Below are 20,102 nucleotides of genomic sequence, written 5' to 3' on the forward strand. Positions count from 1 at the left end.
TTAGCGTGGCAGATGCCTGTGCTGCACCGAAGTCCTGGACACTCCTTGCCAATGACTCAATGGATTCGGGCATCCTTGCCACTGCAGCCATGAGCTCAGTGTGCCTTTGCTCCACCTGGGCGCTCATTTCAGCGAGGAGCCGCACCTCTTCTGCGCTCACTGTAGCAGGACTGGAGGCCATACTCTCCCTCCGGGGAGAAGGCCCCAGAGCTTCCCTAGCCACCTCGCGTTGCTGCAGCCCACTGGGTCCTGGAGCTTCACCCTCATCAGACCATTCCCCCCCGCTCCCCTCCAGGGAAGGCGTGTCCCCAGTATGGCCATGGGCTGCCTCTGCATAGGGTTGCGCTGATGGTCCGGCTTCCTCTTCCTCCTCGCCTTCAGATTCACTCCCAGTGGCAGCTTGAGGACCCGCCTCCTCACCTGGTGAATCAGCATCTGAAAGCAGGGAGGTACAAGAGTGGCCTTAGCGTGAGGACAGGGTGGCAGCAAGGGAGGAATGAGTGCAGCGATGTACTGATTTGGATCGAGAGTGTCAAAGGATGCTGTTGTGAGGAACAAGTGGAAGGAGAGAGGTCAAAAAGGTGATGACCTTACCATTGCTGGCCAGAACGGGGTCGGCGTCTCCAGTGGCGACGGGGCCAAGCATCCGGCTTGCCACAATCCGGTGGACTCGCTGCTCCAGATCGGTCAGGGCTTGAAGGTGAGGCCAGCCTCCCCCGGTCCATTGCTGCTGTCTCCTATTATGCTCCAGCTTGCCCTGCAAGAAAAAGGACGGGGTCTGAGTAAAGATGCAACCATGATCTTGGCTGACATGCCTCCCATGGTGGAATAGCCCTTACTGTGTGCAGCCATGATCTTGGCTGAAATGCCTCCCATGGTGGAATAGCCCTTACTGTGTGCAGGCATGATCTTGGCTGAAATGCCTCCCATGGTTGAATAGCCTTTACTGTGTGCAAAGTGCTGAATGTGCATGTGAGTTTCCTGAAAGGGCCAAAGGTGTTGGAGGAGTGCTGGGCATTGGGGCTTTCAAGACCCTTTGGCCATAAAGCGAGGTCGAGATGGAGGGATGAAGAGGTTTCTGAAAAAGGCACTCACCCTGACGACCCGAGTGAGGTCGTTGAACTTCTTCCTGCATTGCACAGGGGTCTTAGGCACCATGCTGCTGGAGGTCACTCTGTGAGCCAACTCCCTCCAAACTTTTCGGTACTCGCTGGGCAGAGGCCTCCTGCCACTCTCCGGGTACAGGAGAGATGGCCTGCGCTCCACCGCGCCGACCAGAGCCTCCAAGGCCCCCTCGTTGAAACGCTGCGCTCGCTCCCTGGCCCTCTCCATGGTCCTTGGCTGCAGGATTTGGCAACAGGTCTGTCCAGGCCGAGATTCAGGGCTCCGATGCGCAGGGTGTGGCTGCAAATCAAGATCGACCCTTCCCTTTAAGAGCTGACATGTGCCAGCGTGTCTGTGTGCAATCGCTAACTGACAGCACCTGTGCTGCGCCCGCCCTCTGAGTTAGTGCCTCGCTCCTCCGGCTTAGCGCCTTAAGAGAGTCGTGCAGCGCCTGATTTAGCGCTGTAATCGGCTCCAGGGGCAAAACAGACCAATTTCGCAGTAGGTGATGATAATTTGCGTCGGGCGCAAAACTTTTCGCCCGGCCGAGAATTGCACCCCAAATGGGGCAATACCGAATTTCTCCCCCATAGAAACATAGAAGATAGGAGCAGGAGTAGGCCATTCAGCACCTCGAGCCTGCTCCGCCATTCAATGAGATCATGGCTGATCATCCAAACTCAGTACCCTGTCCCTGCCTTCTCCCCATTTCCCTTCATCCCTTTAGCCTTAAGAAATATACCGAACTCCTTCTTGAATATATTTAATGAATTGGCCTCAACTGCCTTCTGTGGTAGAGAATTCCACAGGTTCACCACTCTCTGGGTGAAGAAATTCCTCCTCATCTCTGTCCTAAATGGCTTACCCCTTATCCTTAGACGGTGACCCTTGGTTCTGGACTCCCCGACCATCGGGAACATCCTTCCTGCATCTAGTCTGTCTGGTCCTGTTAGAATTTTTAAAGTTTCAATGAGATCCCCTCTCATTCTTCTAAACTCCAGCGAGTATAAGCCCAATCGACCCAATCTCTCCTCATACGTCATTCCTGCCATCCCAGGTATCAGCCTGGTGAATCTTCGCTGCACTCCCTCCATGGCAAGAACATCCTTCCTCAGACAAGGCGACCAAAACTGCACACAATACTCAAGGTGTGGTCTCACCAAGGCCCTGTACAACTGCAGCAAGACATCCTTGTTCCTGTACTCAAACCCTCTCGCTATGAAGGCCAACCTACCATTTGCCTTCTTAACCGCCTGCTGCACCTGCATGCTTGCCTTCAGCGACTGGTGCACAAGGACACCCAGCTCTCATTGCACTTCCCCTTCTCCCAATCTATTGCCGTTCAGATAATAATCTGCCTTCCTGTTTTTGCCACCAAAGTGGATAACCTCGCATTTATCCACATTATACTGCATCTGCCATGCATCTGCCCAATCACCCAACCTGTTCAAATCATACTGGAGTTTCTCAGCATCCTCCTCACAGCACACACGCCCACCCAGCTTTGTGTCGTCTGCAAATTTGGATATATTACATCTAGTTCCCTCGTCCAGATCATTAATATATATTGTGAATAGCTGGGGTCCTAGGACCGATCCCTGCGGTACCCCACTAGTCACTGCCTGCCACTCGGAAATAGACCCGTTTATTCCAACTCTTTGCATTCTGTCTGCCAAGCAGTTCTCTATCCAAGTCAGTACCTTACCCCCAATCCCATGTGCCTTAACTTTACATGCTAATCTCTTATGCGGGACCTTATCGAAAGCCTTCTGAAAGTCCAAATACACCACATCCACTGGTTCTCCCTTATCTATTCTACCAGTTACATCCTCAAAAAATTCCAGTAGATTAGTCAAGCACGATTTACCTTTTGTAAATCCATGTTGACTTTGTCCGATCCTGTCACTGTTTTCCAAGTGCTCTGCTATTACATCTTTTATAATGGTCTCTAGCATTTTCCCCACTACCGATGTCAGGCTTACCAGTCTATAATTCCCCGTTTTCTCTCTACCACCTTTTTTGCATAGTGGGGTAACGTTAGCTACCATCCAATCCATGGGAACTGTTCCAGAGTCTATAGAATTTTGGAAGATGACCAGCAATGCATCTACTATTTCTAGGGCCACTTCCTTAAGTATCCTAGGATGTAGATTATCAGGCCCTGGGGATTTATCGGCCTTCAATCCCGTCAATTTCCCTACAAATACTGATTTCATTCAGTTCCTCCCTCTCATTAGACCCTATGTCCCCCGACATCTCTGGTCCTCCTTTGTGAAAACAGAACCAAAGTATGTAATTAATTGGTCCCCCATTTCTTTGTTCCCCATTATAAATTCCCCTGATTCTGACTGCAAGGGACCTACGCTTGACTTCACCAATCTTTTTCTCTTCACATATCTATAGAAGCTTTTACAGTCAGTTTTTATGTTCCCTGCAAGCTTACTTTCATAATCTATTTTCCCCCTCTTAATTAATCCTTTTGTCCTCCTTTGCTGAATCCTAAACTGCTCCCAATCCTCAGGTTTGCTGCTTTTTCTGGCCAAATTGTATGTCCTCTCCTTGGACCTTATGCTATCCCTAATTTCTGTTGTTAGCCACGGTTGAATCACCTTGTTTGTTTTATTTTTATGCCAAACAGGGATGAACAAATTCTGTAGTTCATCCATGCGATCTTTAAATGTTTGCCATTGCCTATCCACCGTCAACTCTTTGAGTAACATTCCCCAATCAATCCTACCCAACTCGTGCCTCATACCATCGTAGTTTCCTTTACTTAAATTTAGGACCCTAGTCTCTGAGTCAACTACTTCACTCTCCATCTTAATGAAGAATTTGATCATATTATGATCGCTCCGCCCCAAGGGGCCTCGCACAACAAGATTGCTAATTAATCCTTTCTCATTACATAATACCCAGTCTAAGATGGCCTGGTCTCTAGTTGGTTCCTTGACATATTGGTCCAGGAAACCATCCTGTATACACTCCAGGAATTCCTCCTCCACAGTATTGTTACTAATTTGGTTAGCCCAATCTATATGTAGATGAAAGTCACCCATGATAACTGCTGTGCCCTTATTGCACGCATCTCTAATTTCCCATTTAATGCCATCCCCAATCTCCGCATTACTGTTTGGGGGTCTGTATACCACTCCCACTAACATTTTCTGCCCCTTGGTATTTCTCAGTTCTACCCATACAAATTCCACATCATCAGAGCTAATATCCTTCCTTACAATTGTGTTAATCCCCTCTTTAACCAGCAATGCTACCCCACCTCCTTTTCCTTTATGCCTATCTTTCCTGAATATTGAACACCCCTGGATGTTGAGTTCCTAGCCTTGGTCACCCTGGAGCCATGTTTCCATAATCCCAATAATATCACAGCCGTTTACCTCTATTTGCGCAGCTAATTCATCCACCTTATTACGAATGCTCCTTGCATTAAGACACAAAGGGGTAGAAATTCGGTTGTTAGCGCCACTGATTAACGCCGAAAGAGGCCGAGAAGTGGGGCGCTAGCTAATTTCCGGGCGGGCACCGGGCGCCTAGTGCCTCGCGCCATATTGAGCATGCATTTAGCGCCGGCGCTAAATCTTAGCGCCTGCTCATGGGCGCAGGCTGATTATGACTTCATTTGAGTGTGCAACGCCTTTTGGGCGCCCCGGGCCGGAAATTCAGTGGCACCCCCCTCCGTAGCGCCTGGCACTAATAGTAACAGCTTACCTGGAACCTTACCAAGTCGCTCTCGGGCTGGAGGAGCGTTATTTAAAGGGGACTGGTGTGGTTTAAAAGCGGCAGCCATTTTTGGAGCACAACTTCCTCGAGAGCTACAAAGAGTTGCTGAGCTGCACACTGAGAGCCATTTGACCACTGAGCCAGCGCAGGCAGATGATCTTCAGCCTTCTGACCATCACCTTGCTGTTGGTGAGCCTTGACAACGGGGAACCTTCCTGTGGGCACTTATTATGGGGGCTGCGTTGGAGGGGAATGTCCTGCTGCTGAATCATCTGGAAAGGGCACTGAGACGCTGGGAGAGGGGGGCAGGCATGGCCAGACGGAGGAGGGCCAACAGACGTCGCCACAGCAGACCTTACGCTGGCAGGGTTTTCCGACAGCAGTTTTCCTACATGAACATGCCGGAGGAGCAGTGTGTCAGAAGGCTGCGATTTAGAAAGGAGGTGGTGACTGAGCTGTGCCAGCTGCTTCAGCCAGATCTGCAGCCTCAGATAAGGTGCAGGACATCTCTGTCGGTGGCTGAGAAATTGCCTGCTGGCCTGAACTTCTACGCGAGTGGCTCTTCTCAGGCTGCGCGTCAGAGGCTGATCAGAAGTAGCTTCTAGGCCCCTCTCACGGAATGCTTGCTGCCATTCCAAGAACAGGAATGGAACCGGTCTGATACCCCCAAGCCTGTGAAGGGCAAGATGCATGTAAATAGCAGGCATGGCCATTGTAAATGAAGAAAGTGTTTCATTACACAAAATGTGGTTCCTTCAAACATGAGAAAGCTATGGCAACAGAAAGCAAAACTCATACACTGACACATAACTGCCGCTCACACCCGGGAGACTGTCCAAAACATAAATCACATTCGGACTATCTTCCTTGGCCTTGATTCCACTGCGCCAACCAAAGCATCCAATACCCCATCAGTGAGGCATTCCGCCCTCTGCCTCACCCTTTCCATGTCTTGCTAGGCTGGTGTGCCACAGGTAGGCTCCCACTGCTTTGAAGGCCTACAAGGCAGTGAGTATGTCTGGTGATGCCAATTGACCTGCCCCTTTAAGAGCTGGCCGGCGCCAGTGTGTCTCAGGGAAAGTGATTATTGACAGCACCTTCGCTGCGCCCCGCCGCCGCGAAATTGGGTTGCACCGCCGGGTTAGCGCCTTAAGAGTAGCGTGCAGCGCCTGATTTAGCGCCGCAATCACCTTTAGGGGCGCTGCAACCCAATATCGCGCTAGGTGGCGCTAAATTGCGCCTGACGCTAAACTTTGCGCATCGCCAGGACTAGCGCCCCAAACGCGGCTATACCGAATTTCTAGGCCTAAGCCTTCAGGCTTGTTATTTTAACACTCTTCGACCTTTTAGAATTATTATTTACTGTGGTCATGTTTGATTTAAACCCTTGATTTCTCTGACTGCCACCTTTGTTTTTCTCCTTCCTGTCTTTTGCTTCTATCCTTGTTTCCCTTTCCTCTGTCTCCCTGCTCAGGTTCCCAACCCCCTGCCATTTTAGTTTAAACCTTCCCCCAGAACACTGGCAAACACTCCCCCTAGGACATCGGTCCCGGTCCTGCCCAGGTGCAAACCGTCCAGTTTATACTGGTCCCACCTCCCCCAGAACCGGTTCCAGTGTCCCAGGAATTTGAATCCCTCCCCCTTGCACCATTCCTCCAGCCACGCATTCATCTGCAATATCCTTCTATTTCTACTCTGACTAGCACGTGGCACTGGTAGCAATCCTGAGATTACTACCTTTGAGGTCCTATTTTTAAATTTACCTCCTAACTCCCTATATTCAGCTTTTAGGACCTCATCCCATTTTTTACCTATATCGTTGGTACCTATATGCACCACGACAACTGGCTGTTCACCCTCCCCTTCCAAAATGCTCTGCAGCCGCTCTGAGACATCCTTGACCCTTGCACCAGGGAGGCAACATACCATCCTGGAGTCTCGTTTGCAGCCGCAGAAACGCCTATCTATTCCCCTTACAATAGAATCCCCTATTACTATAGCTCTCCCACTCTTTTTCCTCCCATCCTGTGCAGCAGAACCACCCATGGTGCCAGGAAGTTGGCTGCTGCTGCCTTCCCCGATAAGCCATCCTCCCCAACAATATCCAAAGCGGTATATCTGTTTGAGAGGGGAATGGTCACAGGGGACCCCTGCACTACCTGCCTGCGCCTACTACTCTGCCTGGCGGTCACCTATTGCCTTCCTGTCTGTGCAGCCTTTACCTGCGGTGTGACCAACTCATTAAACGTGCTTTCCATAATGTCCTCAGCATCGCGAATGCTTCAGTATATATCCATTCGCAACTCCAGCGCCGCAATGCGGTCTGCCAGTAGCTGCAGCTGGATACACTTCCTGCACGCATGGTCGACAGGGACACAGGAAGTGTCCCTGATTTCCCACATAGTGCAGGAGGAGCATATCCTGGTGCTGAGCTGTACTGCCATGACTTACCCTTTAATTAATTCAAATTAAATTAAATCTAATCAATCCCACCAATTACACTATAATTAAATTATATACTCAAGGGCCCTTGTTTACCAGCAGTCCCTGCTACACAACAGAGACCGTAGAAACTATAAATCACAAAATGTAAGTTTGGAAAAAAGCGAGAAAGAGAGAAATACTCACCAACCAATCACTTACCTGCTTTCTGGTGACGTCACACTTCGATTACTTTTTACTTCTTTCTCTCCTCTCGCAGGTCCGCCTCTCCCGCTCTCGGAGCTCGCTTTAAATCAGCCTCTCCCGCCTCTCCTCTTGTAGGTCTGCCTCTCCCGCTCTCGGAGCTCAGTTTAAATCAGCCTCTCCCGCCTCTCCTCTTGTAGGTCTGCCTCTCCCGCTCTCGGAGCTCAGTTTAAATCAGCCTCTCCCGCCTCTCCTCTTGTAGGTCTGCCTCTCCCGCTCTCGGAGCTCGGTTTATTCAGCCTCTCCCGCCTCCTCTCGCAGGTCCGCCTCTCCCGCTCTCGGAGCTCGCTTTAAATCAGCCTCTCCTCTCGCAGGTCTGCCTCTCCTGCTCTCGGAGCTCGGTTTAAATCAGCCTCTTCCCGCCTCTCCTCTCGCAGGTCCGCCTCTCCTGCTCTCGGAGCTCGGTTTAAATCAGCCTCTTCCCGCCTCTCCTCTCGCAGGTTCGCCTCTCCCGCTCTCGGAGCTCGGTTTAAATCAGAACTCCTGCCTCTCCTCTCGCAGGTCAGCCTCTCCCGCTCTCCGAGCTCGGTTTAAATCAGCCTCTCCCGCCTCTCCTCTCGCAGGTCTTGACAGATGAAATGTCAATCTGTGACGTCACCTGTTGCCGGGTGGCCGTTAATTGGCCTGCTGAGCTCGCTGGGCGGGCTCAACAAGGTCAATCAAATCAAAATCGCGTGGGTGGGCTAGAATTCGATGGAGTTGGGACTACAACCTCGAAAGTTGTAGTCCCGCCTCCTGCCCGCCTCCTCGATGAAAATCCAGCCCATCGTCTCTCTTGAACAATCATTATCACCTGAGCACCGTCAGATTTCAGTTGATCCACTTGGAGTTTGGTGTTCTGCTGTCTGTTTGGAGGCTCGTTGCTGGTGAGTATTTCAAGGCGTTCCAAGTTGCTGAAAATTTGATCTTTTATGGCTTGGATTTCATTGGGTGGAGAAAATACCCAGTCTTAATGCAGAATAAGGACAGATTCATCTGAAGGAGCTTTGTTGGCAATTCTGGAATTGTTGGGCAGTGGAATAGCTTGGCAAGACAGATTGTGTTTCTGCTACATTTAGCAGCTACACAGTTGACCTCCCTGGTCTTTCCAGCATATATTATTTATAATGACTGTGAATTATAAACTCGGAAACAAGGAAATCAGCTCTCTCCATGCAACAGGATTTCACTTCACTGCTCTGAGATTGTTAATGAAGGAATGTTTCCAACTAAATGGTTTTTAAGTTAATAATGAATGAAAAAAGGTGTGCGTTATTAATCAACCATGCACTCCGTACAGCACATTTTAACATTGAACTATAGCTGTTTTCTCTCCTTCTCCTGCTGCCCAAAACACCGGTTATTGATGGGACACTCACTTTGTAGTTCATTTTTGTTTTGCAACCCGCTAACTTGCAGTTTATTCCGATTCTTAGGCACAAAGAGGGAAGCCATTTTCTTTTCTTTATTAAAGTGGTGCGTGGGAAGTTAACTTTGTATGAATTTATATAGACAAATTATTTTGCAACCATTTTTTCCCACTACAGTAAGCTGATTTGTTTTCTATTTTCATCCCTACCCATATCAAGGGGGGGGCGGGGGATGTGGGGGGTGGGTGAGGAATGGAGGGGAATACAAGAATTTCACTTATTGTCAGCTTGGCTCAATTGGTAGCACCATCTCCTCAAAAGAATCAAAGGTTCTAGCCTCACTCTAGGATTGAGCACATCATCTAGGCTGACATTTCTGTGTAACACTGAGGGAGTGCTGCACTGTTGGAGGCGCCTTCTTTCGCACGTGATTTTAAACCGAGGCCCCGTCTGCCGGTTCAGGTGGACGTGAAATGTTTCATAGCTCCACTTGAAGAGGAGCAGGGAGTTCTACTGGTGTCCTGGCCAATATTCTTCCCTCAGCCAACACCACCATCTAATTTCCTGTTTGTGGGATCCTGCTCTGTGCAGATTTACTGCCATATTTTTTAAATTAATTCCTGGGATGTGGGCGTCGCCGGTAAGGCTAGCATTTATTGCCCATCACTAATTGCCCTTGAGAAGGTGGTGGTGAGCCGCCGCCTTGAACAGCTGCAGCCCGTGTGGTGAAGGTATTCCCACAGTGCTGTTGGGGAGTTCCAGGATTTTGACCCAGCGACAATGAAGGAACGGCGATATATTTCCAAGTCAGGATGGTGTGTGACTTGGAGGGGAACTTGGAGGTGATGGTGTTCCCATGTGCCTGCTGCCTTTGTCCTTCTAGGTGGTAGCGATCGCAGGTTTAGGAGGTGCTGCCAAAGAAACCTTGGCGAGTTGCTGCAGTGCATCTTGTAGATAGTACACACTACAGCCACGGTGCACCAGTGGTGGAGGGAGTGAATGTTTAAGGTGGTGGATGGGGTGCTAACCAAGCAGGCGGGATGGTGTCGACCTTCTTGAGTGTTGTTGGAGCTGCACTCATCCAGGCAAGTGTAGAGTATTCCATCAACTTGTGCCTTGTAGATGGTGGAAAGGCTTTGGGGAGTCAAGAGGTGAGACACTCGCTGCAGAATACCTGCTCTTGTAGCCACTGTATTTATGTGGCTGGTCCAGTTAAGTTTTTGGTCAATGGTGACCCCCCCTCCCCCCCCCCGCAGGATGTGGATGGTGGGGGATTCAGCGATGGTAATGCCATTGAATGTCAAGGGGAGGTGGTTAGACTCTCTCTCGTTGGAAATAATCATTGCCTGGCACTTGTGTGGTGGGAATGTTACCTGCCACTTATCAGCCCAAGCCTGAATGTCGTCCAGGTCGTGCTGCATGCGGGCATGGACGGCTTCATTATCTGGGGCGTTGCGAATGGAACTGAACACTGTGCCATCTTGAACATCCCCATTTCTGACCTTATGATGGAAGGAAGCAGCTGAAGATGGCTGGGCCTAGGACACTGCCCTGAGGAACTCTTGCACCGATGTCCTGGGGCTGAGATGATTGTCTATGTAACAACGGACTGCATGGCTTGGCATTGCCTTTGGCAGTGTATTTATTAACTCAGCCATAGGGGCAACTTATTACAATTCCAGAAGCAGTTATTATGAGCCACACAAATATGGCAACCGCATGAATTGTCAAACGAGGGCTGAGAAATTAATAATCATGTTGTTAGGACCATTGAGTTTTAGATTTATAATTTTGTTAGTCATTATTGTCTCCTATTTTTTTGTTCCATTGAAAAAAAAATGACTTTGTTTATAATTTTTTTTTATACAGGATGTATTTTCCCAGTCCCAGTGGAAATGATTGCAGCAAAACAGTACATTTTTTAACTGCCGCTTTCTTAAGTACTTAAGATCACATAAGAAACTGCTTGAAATGATTGTGAAGCGGCTTTATGTTCCAGTCTGGTTTTTGATGTTTCTTCAATCCGCCTACATACATAAGTGGAATGGGATACATGTTTTAAATCTGTTCATGTTGCTAAATGTAATGATGTAGCTTTGATATTTTTTATAGTCTTGTTTGCGCCTTTCCCATGCTAGATGCCATTTCAACAACAACAATAACAACTTGCATTTATACAGCGCCTTTAACATAGTAAAACGTCCCGAGGCGCAGCACAGGAGCATTCCGAGCCACATAAGGAGATATTAGGACAGGGCTTGGTCAAAGAGTTAGGTTTTAAGGAGCATCTTGAAGGAGGAAAGACAAGTAGAGAAGCGGGGAGGTTTAGGGAGGGAATTCCAGAGCTTAGGGCCTCGGCAGCTGAAGGCACGGCCACCAATGGTGGAGCGATTAAAATCAGGGATGCACAAGAGGCCAGAATTGAAGGGGCGCAGAGGGCTGGTGGAGGTTACAGAGATAGGGAGGGGGCAAGGCCATGGAGCAATCCCAACTTGATGAGTAGGGAAGTACCTTTCTCCAAGGCCTCTGCCTATGCTACTCTGTAACGTGCCAGAGGAGTGAAACCTGGGGCGAGAGATTTTTATTTCTTTTCCAGTGGCAGTTATTCTTTAAACTGCTGTTACACTGAGTTTAGTAGCCTGCTGGTGCACCTGGCTACATTTGGTAAGATCGGTGCCGTCATTAGCATGCTTCTACACCCAGAATAAAAGCCGCTTTCACTGCAAAATGTCTGTTGTGCTGCTTTGTACCATGCTGCAGAAAATGAGGGTGTTCAATTGAGGTTATGGTGGTGAATGAGAGTTGTTACAGGGCCGAGAAAAGAGTGATTAACTTTTTTTTTAAAACCAAAAGACTTCCTTTGGTGGCTCAGTGTATAAAGGGGCCTCCTAGTGTAGTACTAATCCATACATACCCAGGTTTGGTTTCTGGTCTATGCTGAGTTAGCTGATCTTAACCAATGCAACAGTAAGTGTTCTACAATTGGCCGTAGCACTCTGGACTAAGGAAAATCCATTGTTTTCTTGGAACTCTGACAAATGCTCAGATTTCCTTAGGAGCTAGACTAAAGATAGAAAAGACTCCACTATCCGTGAAACAACTTGTATTTGTATAATACCTATCATATCTGTTGGAAGCACCTCAAAGCACTTCACACTTAATGTATTACAGGAAACTTTGGTTTATCCGGAGGTTAACTGTCCGGAATGCTCGAGCCACCGGCAAAATTCAGGAGCCGCTTCGTTAGGTTTTTTTTCTTTTCGTTGCTTTTTTTTCACGAGTCAGGCTCTGCAAGGTCGCGCTGAAGCTGTTGCTAAGCTACAGAGACGCTTGCAAGGTACGGCCGACTGTTTAGAAGCTGTTGCTAAGCAACAGGGTTTGTTGCCAGATACGGAGCTCAAAATCTCCGTATGTTTCAACATTAGCGCTGGTTTGTCCGGCAGTTTTGATGGGACGGCAACAGCTCGGTCCCGTCGGTGCCGGATATCACAAAGTTTCCTGTACTTTGAAATGCAGTGACTGTTGTTACGTAGACGAACATAGCTACCTTTTTTGTACACTGTAGGACTCTACAAACAGCAATGAGATCAGTGACAAGCTAATCTATTTTTGGTGGTGTTGGTTGTGGGATGAATGTTTGCCAGGACACCAGGAGAACTCTACTCCTCTTCAAAACGGGATTCAACAAGTCTTGGCTGAACATTTCAGCTGAAGGGCAGCACTTCCAGCTGTGCAACACTCATTCAGAAGTGTTAGCCTAAATGATGTATTTGAGATCATTTGAGTGGGACTTCAATAACAACCATCTGACTCAGAAGCAAGAGTGCTAACAAATGAGCCAAGCTGAAAGAGGCTGATGTTTCAGCCACAAAGTTCCTGCTCTCTGTAGTTTTTTCTCCCAAAGCCCTTCTACTTTACTATCTGTTTTCTTGCTTACAAAAGCCTCCTTCAAAACTGAATTAGGAAGGGTGACCAAAAGCTTGTTCAAAGAGCTGTTTTCTGGCTCCTGCTGTAATGAGGTGCTTCATGATTGGAAGAGTTGTGAATGGAACTGAGGACTGTAGAATTGAACAACAACAGCTTGCAAAGGGAGGGGTGGGTGCACAAAAGGCCAGAGTCAGAGGAATGGAGTGCATCAGGAGGGATGGAGGGGCTTACAAAGATAGTGAGTGGTGAGACCATGTAAGGATTTAAACACATGGATTGAGAATATTAAATTTGGGGCATTGGAGAAGTGGGAGCCTGTGCAGTTTAGTGGGGACAGGGGTGATGGGTGAGTGGGACTTGATGTAGGATAGGCTACACGCAGCAGAGTTTGGATAAGCTGAAGTTTATGGACAATGCAAGGTCGACCAGGAGAGCATAGGAATAGTTTGGAGGTACAAAGGCATGGATGAAGGTTTCAGCAGTAGATGGGCTGAGGTCGGAGCGGAGGTGGGGAGGTAGAAGTAGGCGGTCTTTGTGATGGAGAAGATATGAGGTCGAGAGTGGGGGTGGGGGGTGTGTTGTTGCAGAGTTGAGGAGGTTACAGAGATTGGGAGGGATGCGCCATGAATGGATTTAAATGAAAGGTGGCGTGGGTGAAGGAAGGAGGAGAGATAGAGCATGGTCCGAGAAAAAGAGAAATAAAGTAATGGGCTCTGCTTTGGAGCACTAGCTGAAATGCACAGTTTAAGTTGCAAAGTGTTGGGTGCTTGTGTTGATGAAAATATAAAACTTTTATTGTCTGAGAAGGATGTGTGACGTTCTTTGGGAAATTTGACTCCGTCGTTGTCTTTTTTGCAGATGAATGGTGAGGCCCAGGAACTATACTCTGTCCGTAATGGTCCCATCCGGACAGCCCGAGTCCTGCCTGCACCACAGACAGGTAAGCATTGAACACTGCTTCCAGTTCAATCCGACATAGCTTCATTGGAAGGATTGTAAAATGCCTCATTTCCAAATCCTTGTCAATTTGTTTAAGCAGGATGTACCCACCATTTATTGGCTGCAAGGTATTATAGGCATGTTGACGAAGATCTCCTTAGTATTGTTGTAAACAAGATTCCTGTGTGAAAAGCGTATGTTTGCAGACCGAACTTTCAAACTTGTGATGAGAACTCATCAGTGTTGTCACTAAGGTTACACTATGGGGAAAGAGCAGGGGAGTGGGACTAACTGGATAGCTCTCTCAAAGAGCTGGCACAGGCATGATGGACCAAATGGCCTCATTCTGTGCTGTATGATTCTATGATGTGATTCTATTTAGCTCATCTCTGTCAATAGGCTATCATACTTAAACCAATATAGTTTTGTGTTGTATAATAGACTTCTTGAGAGAAGGGTTTGAGATATCTGGTGAGAAAGCAGCTTTTGGGACAGATCTATTCAAAAGGAAGGAGTTTGTAGGACTGAATGGCCTTTCCTTGTCCCCAAAAATTCTTATGCAGAATTGGCACATGATATAGTTAGGACTGCTCTCTCTCACTTTCTTGCAGAAAGATTCAGAGCAACATTGGCTGGGGTCAAGAAGGAAGTCGCCTGGTCTAATGTCTTAGAACTTTAATGGAAGGTGAAATGTAACAATTAAAAAAAATGGAAAAGCTTGTTTTGAACTAAAATAATGCAAATCATTTAAGTTCCTTTTCCCACTCAGATGAAAAGCAGCAGAGAGGAAAGGAATGCTTTCCTGTTAACCATTTGCAGCTTTGGCTAATTATATCCCATTTGAAGCTGGAATCTTTTGGTCAATGTAAACCCAGATGCTATCTCTTTAATTTCTAATTTAATTTAATTTTTAATGACGGAATCTTGGTTCACAGGTAATGACACCTTGGCCCCTTACTGAAGCCTCCCCTGACTGGCTATACATTCCACACGTGCCCTGCTCAAACTAGCACGGTAGCACTGTGGCCCTTATCACCAAATCTCACCTTGGTCTGTCCCCTTACTCCTCTGGTACCTTCTCCTCCTTTGATCACCTCACCTTGTTCCAACTCTCTCACCTGTCCTTTAAAATCCTCATTCTCTTCCGCCCACCCAAGCCATGCCAAATTTTCACTGCTTTCCTCCTTCAGCTTCTGCACTGAGCGACTGCTCATCCTCGGTGATTTCAACCTCTATGTTAACTCACCTTGCCCTCTCTCCTCTGAGTTCAATGTCTTCCATTTAAACACTTCTAACCATATTCACAGTCACCCCCTCAATCCCTCGTGTAACGCCCCTATTCCCAACATCTCTATCACAAAAACGGCTTTCTCTGATCATTTCCTTGTATCCCTCACCACTCGCATCCTCCTTCCCACTTCCAACCCCACTTTCTTCTGTGTCTGCCCCTGGAAAAATCTCACTCCCAGGTCACTTAGAATGGCACGTTCAAACTCCTAGCTGAGCAGCCTCTATTTGCCATGATAATTCTGCAGTTATGGATCTGCTCGATCACACCCTCACCTCCACCATTGATGCCCTTGTCCCTAGTAAAACCCTTACCATCTCCCACCCTGGTCATTCTCTCTGGTACGACCCCCATCTTCGCTCCCAAAAGTCCAAGGCAGGCCTCAGCATTTATGGTGGACAACTGGTTCAGGCATTCATTGCCAAATCTGGGTGGACCACATCATAGGAACATGGGAACAGGAGTGGGTCATTCAGCCCCTTGAGTTTGTTACGCCATTCAATTAGATCATGGCTGATCTGTATCTTAACTCCATCTACCCGCCTTGGTTCCGTAACCCTTTGCCTAACAAAATCTCAGCTTTTGAAGGAGAGAGTTCCAGATTTCCACTAGCCTTTGTGTGAAGAAGTGCTTCTTGACATCACCCCGAATGACCTAGCTCTAATTTTAAGGTTATGCCCCTTTGTTCTGGACCCCCCCCACCATCAAGCACTATCAGGTTCTGTTCTCCTCTGCCAAAACTGCTCCCTACTCCTGGAGCATCCTGGAACGCAAAGATAAGCTTTGGCTTCTTTTCACCACTACCAAATGTCTCCTTAAACCCCTCTTCCCTGCCCCCGCCAGCCTCACCTCAAACAACAAGTGCAAGGAACTCATGGACTTCTTTGTCATGCCAGCTGTGGCTCAGTGGGTAGCACTTTCATCTCTGAAGGCTGTGGGTTCAAGGCCCACTCCAGGGACTTGAGCACAAAAATCTAGGCTGACCCGCCAGTGCAGTGCTGAGGGAGTGCTGCACTGTTGGAGGTGCTGTCTTTCGGATGAGACGTCAAACCGAGGCCCTGTCTGCTCTCTCAGGCGGACGTAAAAGATCCCATGGCACTATTTCGAAGAAGAGCAGGGGTGTTATCCCCAGTGTCCTGGCCAATATTTATCCCTCAATCAACATAATAAACACAGATTATCTGGTCGTTATCACATTGCTGTTTGTGGGAGCTTGCTGTGTGCAAATTGGCTGCCACGTTTCCTACATTACAACAGTGACTACACTTCAAAAAGCATTTCATTGGCTGTAAAGCGCTTTGAGACATCCGGTGGTCGTGAAAGGCGCTATATAAATGCAAGTCTTTCTTTTTTGTCATTATGTTGAGGCCATCCATTCAGCTGCCTTTACCACATCACTCCTTTCCTTTGCCAAGCTTTCCCCAAGGTTTCATACTGCCCTAGTCCTGAACGCTCATCTTTCTCTAGTTTCTCTCCAATCCCCTCGAAATGCCCTCTCCAAGTGCTTCTTGTCCCTGCGACCCACCTCCTGCTCTCTCGGCCCTATTCCTACTAATCTGCTGACCACCGAGCTTCCCTTCCTGGCCTCCATACTAGCTGATATGGCAAATAGTTCCTTCCTCTCTGGTACTGTTCTGCTCCCTTTCAAATCTGCCGTCATCACTCCCCTCCTCAAAAAAAACCCACCCTCGCCACCCTCTTGCAAATGACCGTCTCATCTCCAACAACAACAACATCTTGCATTTATATAGTGCCTTTAACGTAGTAAAATGTGCCAAGGTGCTTCACAGGAGCATTATCAAACAAACTTTGACACCGAGCCACATAAGGAGCTATTTGGACAGATGACCAAAAGCTTGGTCGAAGGAGTGTCTTAAAGGAGGAAAATGGAAGAGCAAATTATCCACAAAAATGGATAGCCCAGTACCTCTTAATTTAGTGTTTTGAAGTTTCTTTGTAAGTACATTGTAACCAATTCCTTACCTTCTGTAAAGTGAAGAATCTTATTGTGTGTTTTCTGTCTCTTCCACCCCGCTACCAATGTATTGACATATGATTCCATGGGCATCTTCTAGTACATTGCCCCAGAGGCCATTCTTTCTGTGAGAGTTATCAAGATATTCATTCATGGAGATCATCACAGCTGCGTCCTATCCTTTCCTCATCCTATGTCCTTATACATTGAAATCCCATCAGGAGTCATTGAAAGCGGTGCAGGGAGTCTAGGTGATTTTTGTCTTCCCTAGTTTAGAGTTGCTGAAATCAATTGTAAAGCCCATGCTGGTACTAAATGAATTAAGTGGGCACAGACCAGGAATCAAATATTGGAGCTTCTGGTCTGCATTATTCCGTTCCTAATAACTGAACTCTTATTATTATTGTGGCCAAAGAACTTGCGTTACAAATTTTTGGGTCTTGCCGTAGTTAATTTCTCATGTACAGTCAGGTCACTCCGAAAAGCAGAAAGAGCATCTTACATTTAAGGGTGTGCTCTACTACAAAATATCGAGCTGTATTGTAACCCAGGGATGTAACAATAGTATCCCCCTGTGATCGGAACTGGATTACTCCTGTCCCCACGTGCCAGTCCAATCTATTCGAAGGCAGTCTAAGAAAACACTTGGTCGGACAAGGCCAAATACGAATTGTTCAGCTGCTTTATTTCACAGCATGAACGTACAGAGCAACAGTTATGATCAGACTTTCTTAATTCGAACAGTACAACTTGTCTTTGTGTAACAATTGATGTGCTATGCTTCCTTACATCTCAGTAGGTCATCTTGCTTGACTTAAACAAAATAACTTCTAACTACCGCCCCCCTCCCCCCACGTTCTCTTTCTGAGTCTGGCAATAGCTGGCTCTTGCAGCTTTTCCTTTAAAAAAACCTCTCTGACTGCCTGTGTCACTGTCTCTCTTTTTTATGTCCAAGTGTTCACAATCCCCACTGAGTGCCTGGGGCTCAGGACCTCCGAACACAATGGGTGTGAGGTGTTTATCGATTACTGGGACAGGCTAACAAATTATTGCAGTCTTTTGGAACGTAACTTCGAAGTTTAGCTCATTAGCATGCTAGCCATCTTTATCTCAGTACCTTTCTATTTAATGAATGTGTGTGAATACACTTTGCCTTAAAACTTAACATTTAAATGTAAGTCTATTTTTTTCTTAATCGTTTCTATGGAAGAATGGTCAACAAAATCCTGAAACATGGCATCATGTTTACACCAGACCTCCACTGATTCTATCTTTGGATCAACAAGTGAACTGGATTATGAAACAATGTGTAAACTGGGCAAATTGAAGTCTCCTTGGAATGAATCGTGATTTTAAAAAATGAGACCTAAAATGTTGATTGATTACATTCTGCGTTAACTTGAGTATTTACAAAACATAGGCAGGTTTAAAGATTTGAACAGATACACTCCAGGCTTGGCTCTGCTTTTATTGCATCAGTATAGTTAACTAACCCAGCATTCATGGAATAGAATCATAGACTGATACAGCGCAGAAGGAGGCCATTTTGCCCATCGGGCCTATGCCGGCTGTTTGAAAGAGCTATCCAATTAGTCCCACTCTCCTCTTTTCTCATAGCCCTGCAAATTTTTCCCTTTCAAGTATTTATCCAATTCCTTTTTGAAAGTTGCTGTTGCATCTGCTTCCACCGCCCTTTCATGCAGTGCATTCCAGATCGCAACAACTTGCTGTGTAAAAACCTGAAACCAAGGGGAGGGTGAGTCCATAGCCGAATATGTTGCAGTGCTAAAGAAGCTAACTGAGCATTGTGAGTTTGGTGAAACTCTAAATGACACTGTCCGTGATAGGTTTGTGTGTGGATTAAGATGTGAAGCAACACAGAAGCGCTTGCTCATGACTGACAAACTGACGCTTAACTCAGCAGTGGAGCTCGCTGTGTCTGTGGAGTTAGCAGCTAAAGATGCACAGCTGTTGGGGGCTGCAACAAGAGTGCACAGGGTAGCAGCTACACCAGATAAGCATGCAAGGGGCGCCAGAGAGTGTTACAGATGTGGAAGGTCAGGTCATCAGCCATCTGACTGCTGGTGTAAAGACCTGACCTGTCGGAAATGTGAAAAGAAAGGACATATTGAACGTGTGTGTAAAGGGCAAAGCAAACAATCCTACACAGAGACACACAAAAACAAACAAGGAAACACATCCAACTGGCGTTCTAAAAAGAAAAACCTACACATGGTGAAACAAGAACAGGAAGACAGTGACACAGACTCTGATGGGGAGCTGAATCTCCATGTGTTAATGGTGAATGGAGGCTCATCAGGCTATTGAGTCACTCCACTACTAGAGGGAATACCGGTCAAAATGGAGCTGGATACGGGGGTCGCTGTCTCCTTGATTTCAGAGAAGCTATTCAAAGAAAAACTGAACCACCTATCACTGACGCCGGCCAAGCTCATCTTAAAGACCTACACTGGGGAAACAGTCCCAATGCTGGGTAAGACGGAGGTCAAGGTGGAGCTTAATGGACAAACCATGATGCTGCCAGTTTACGTGGTCAAGGGTGACTATCCATCCCTGATGGGCAGGCCATGGTTGGAGAAAATTCATCTGGATTGGAAAAAAGTGAATGCGGTGTCAGTCGAAGAGGCGGGGCTAGCGGCAGTGTTGACAAAGCATGCGGCTGTCTTTGACGGAGAACTGGGGAGTATGAAGGGGATTACGGTCAAACTCAAGGTGAAGCCTGACAGCCAGCCACGATTCCTGAAGGCCAGGAACGTTCCCTACGCCCTCAGACCAAAGGTGGAGGCTGACCTGGAGCGTCTGGTCAAGATAGGGGTCCTGGTGCCGGTTTCGCACAGTGAGTGGGCCACGCCCGTGGTACCAGTGATGAAGAGTGACGGCGCGGTTCGCTTATGTGGAGATTTCAAAGTAACAGTGAATCCTGTGCTCTCAGCTGAACAGTACCCCCTCCCCATCATTGAAGATCTTTTCGCGGGTCTAGCAGGCGGTCAGAAGTTTAGCAAGATTGATCTATGCCAAGCCTACTTGCAGATGCATGTAGAAGAGGACTCACAGAAGTACCTCACCATCACCACCCACA

The 20,102-nt window shown here is 47.5% G+C and overlaps 1 protein-coding gene across 3 annotated transcripts in view; it reads left to right on the forward strand.

The window, feature by feature from the left end:
- The window catches only part of bcas3 (BCAS3 microtubule associated cell migration factor), a 1,023,442-nt gene that overhangs the window by 82,697 nt on the left and 920,643 nt on the right, over nt 1-20,102 (forward strand). For all 3 annotated transcript variants that reach the window (XM_085964689.1, XM_085964691.1, XM_085964690.1), the window contains exon 6: nt 13,659-13,740. In XM_085964689.1, the coding sequence (XP_085820815.1) occupies nt 13,659-13,740 (82 nt within the window). The remainder of the gene's footprint in view (nt 1-13,658; nt 13,741-20,102) is intronic.

Source organism: Somniosus microcephalus, chromosome 22 (genome assembly GCF_052327205.1).
Source record: "Somniosus microcephalus isolate GS21.2 chromosome 22, FLI_Smic_1.0, whole genome shotgun sequence".
In the NCBI taxonomy this organism is placed as follows: Eukaryota; Metazoa; Chordata; class Chondrichthyes; order Squaliformes; family Somniosidae; genus Somniosus; species Somniosus microcephalus.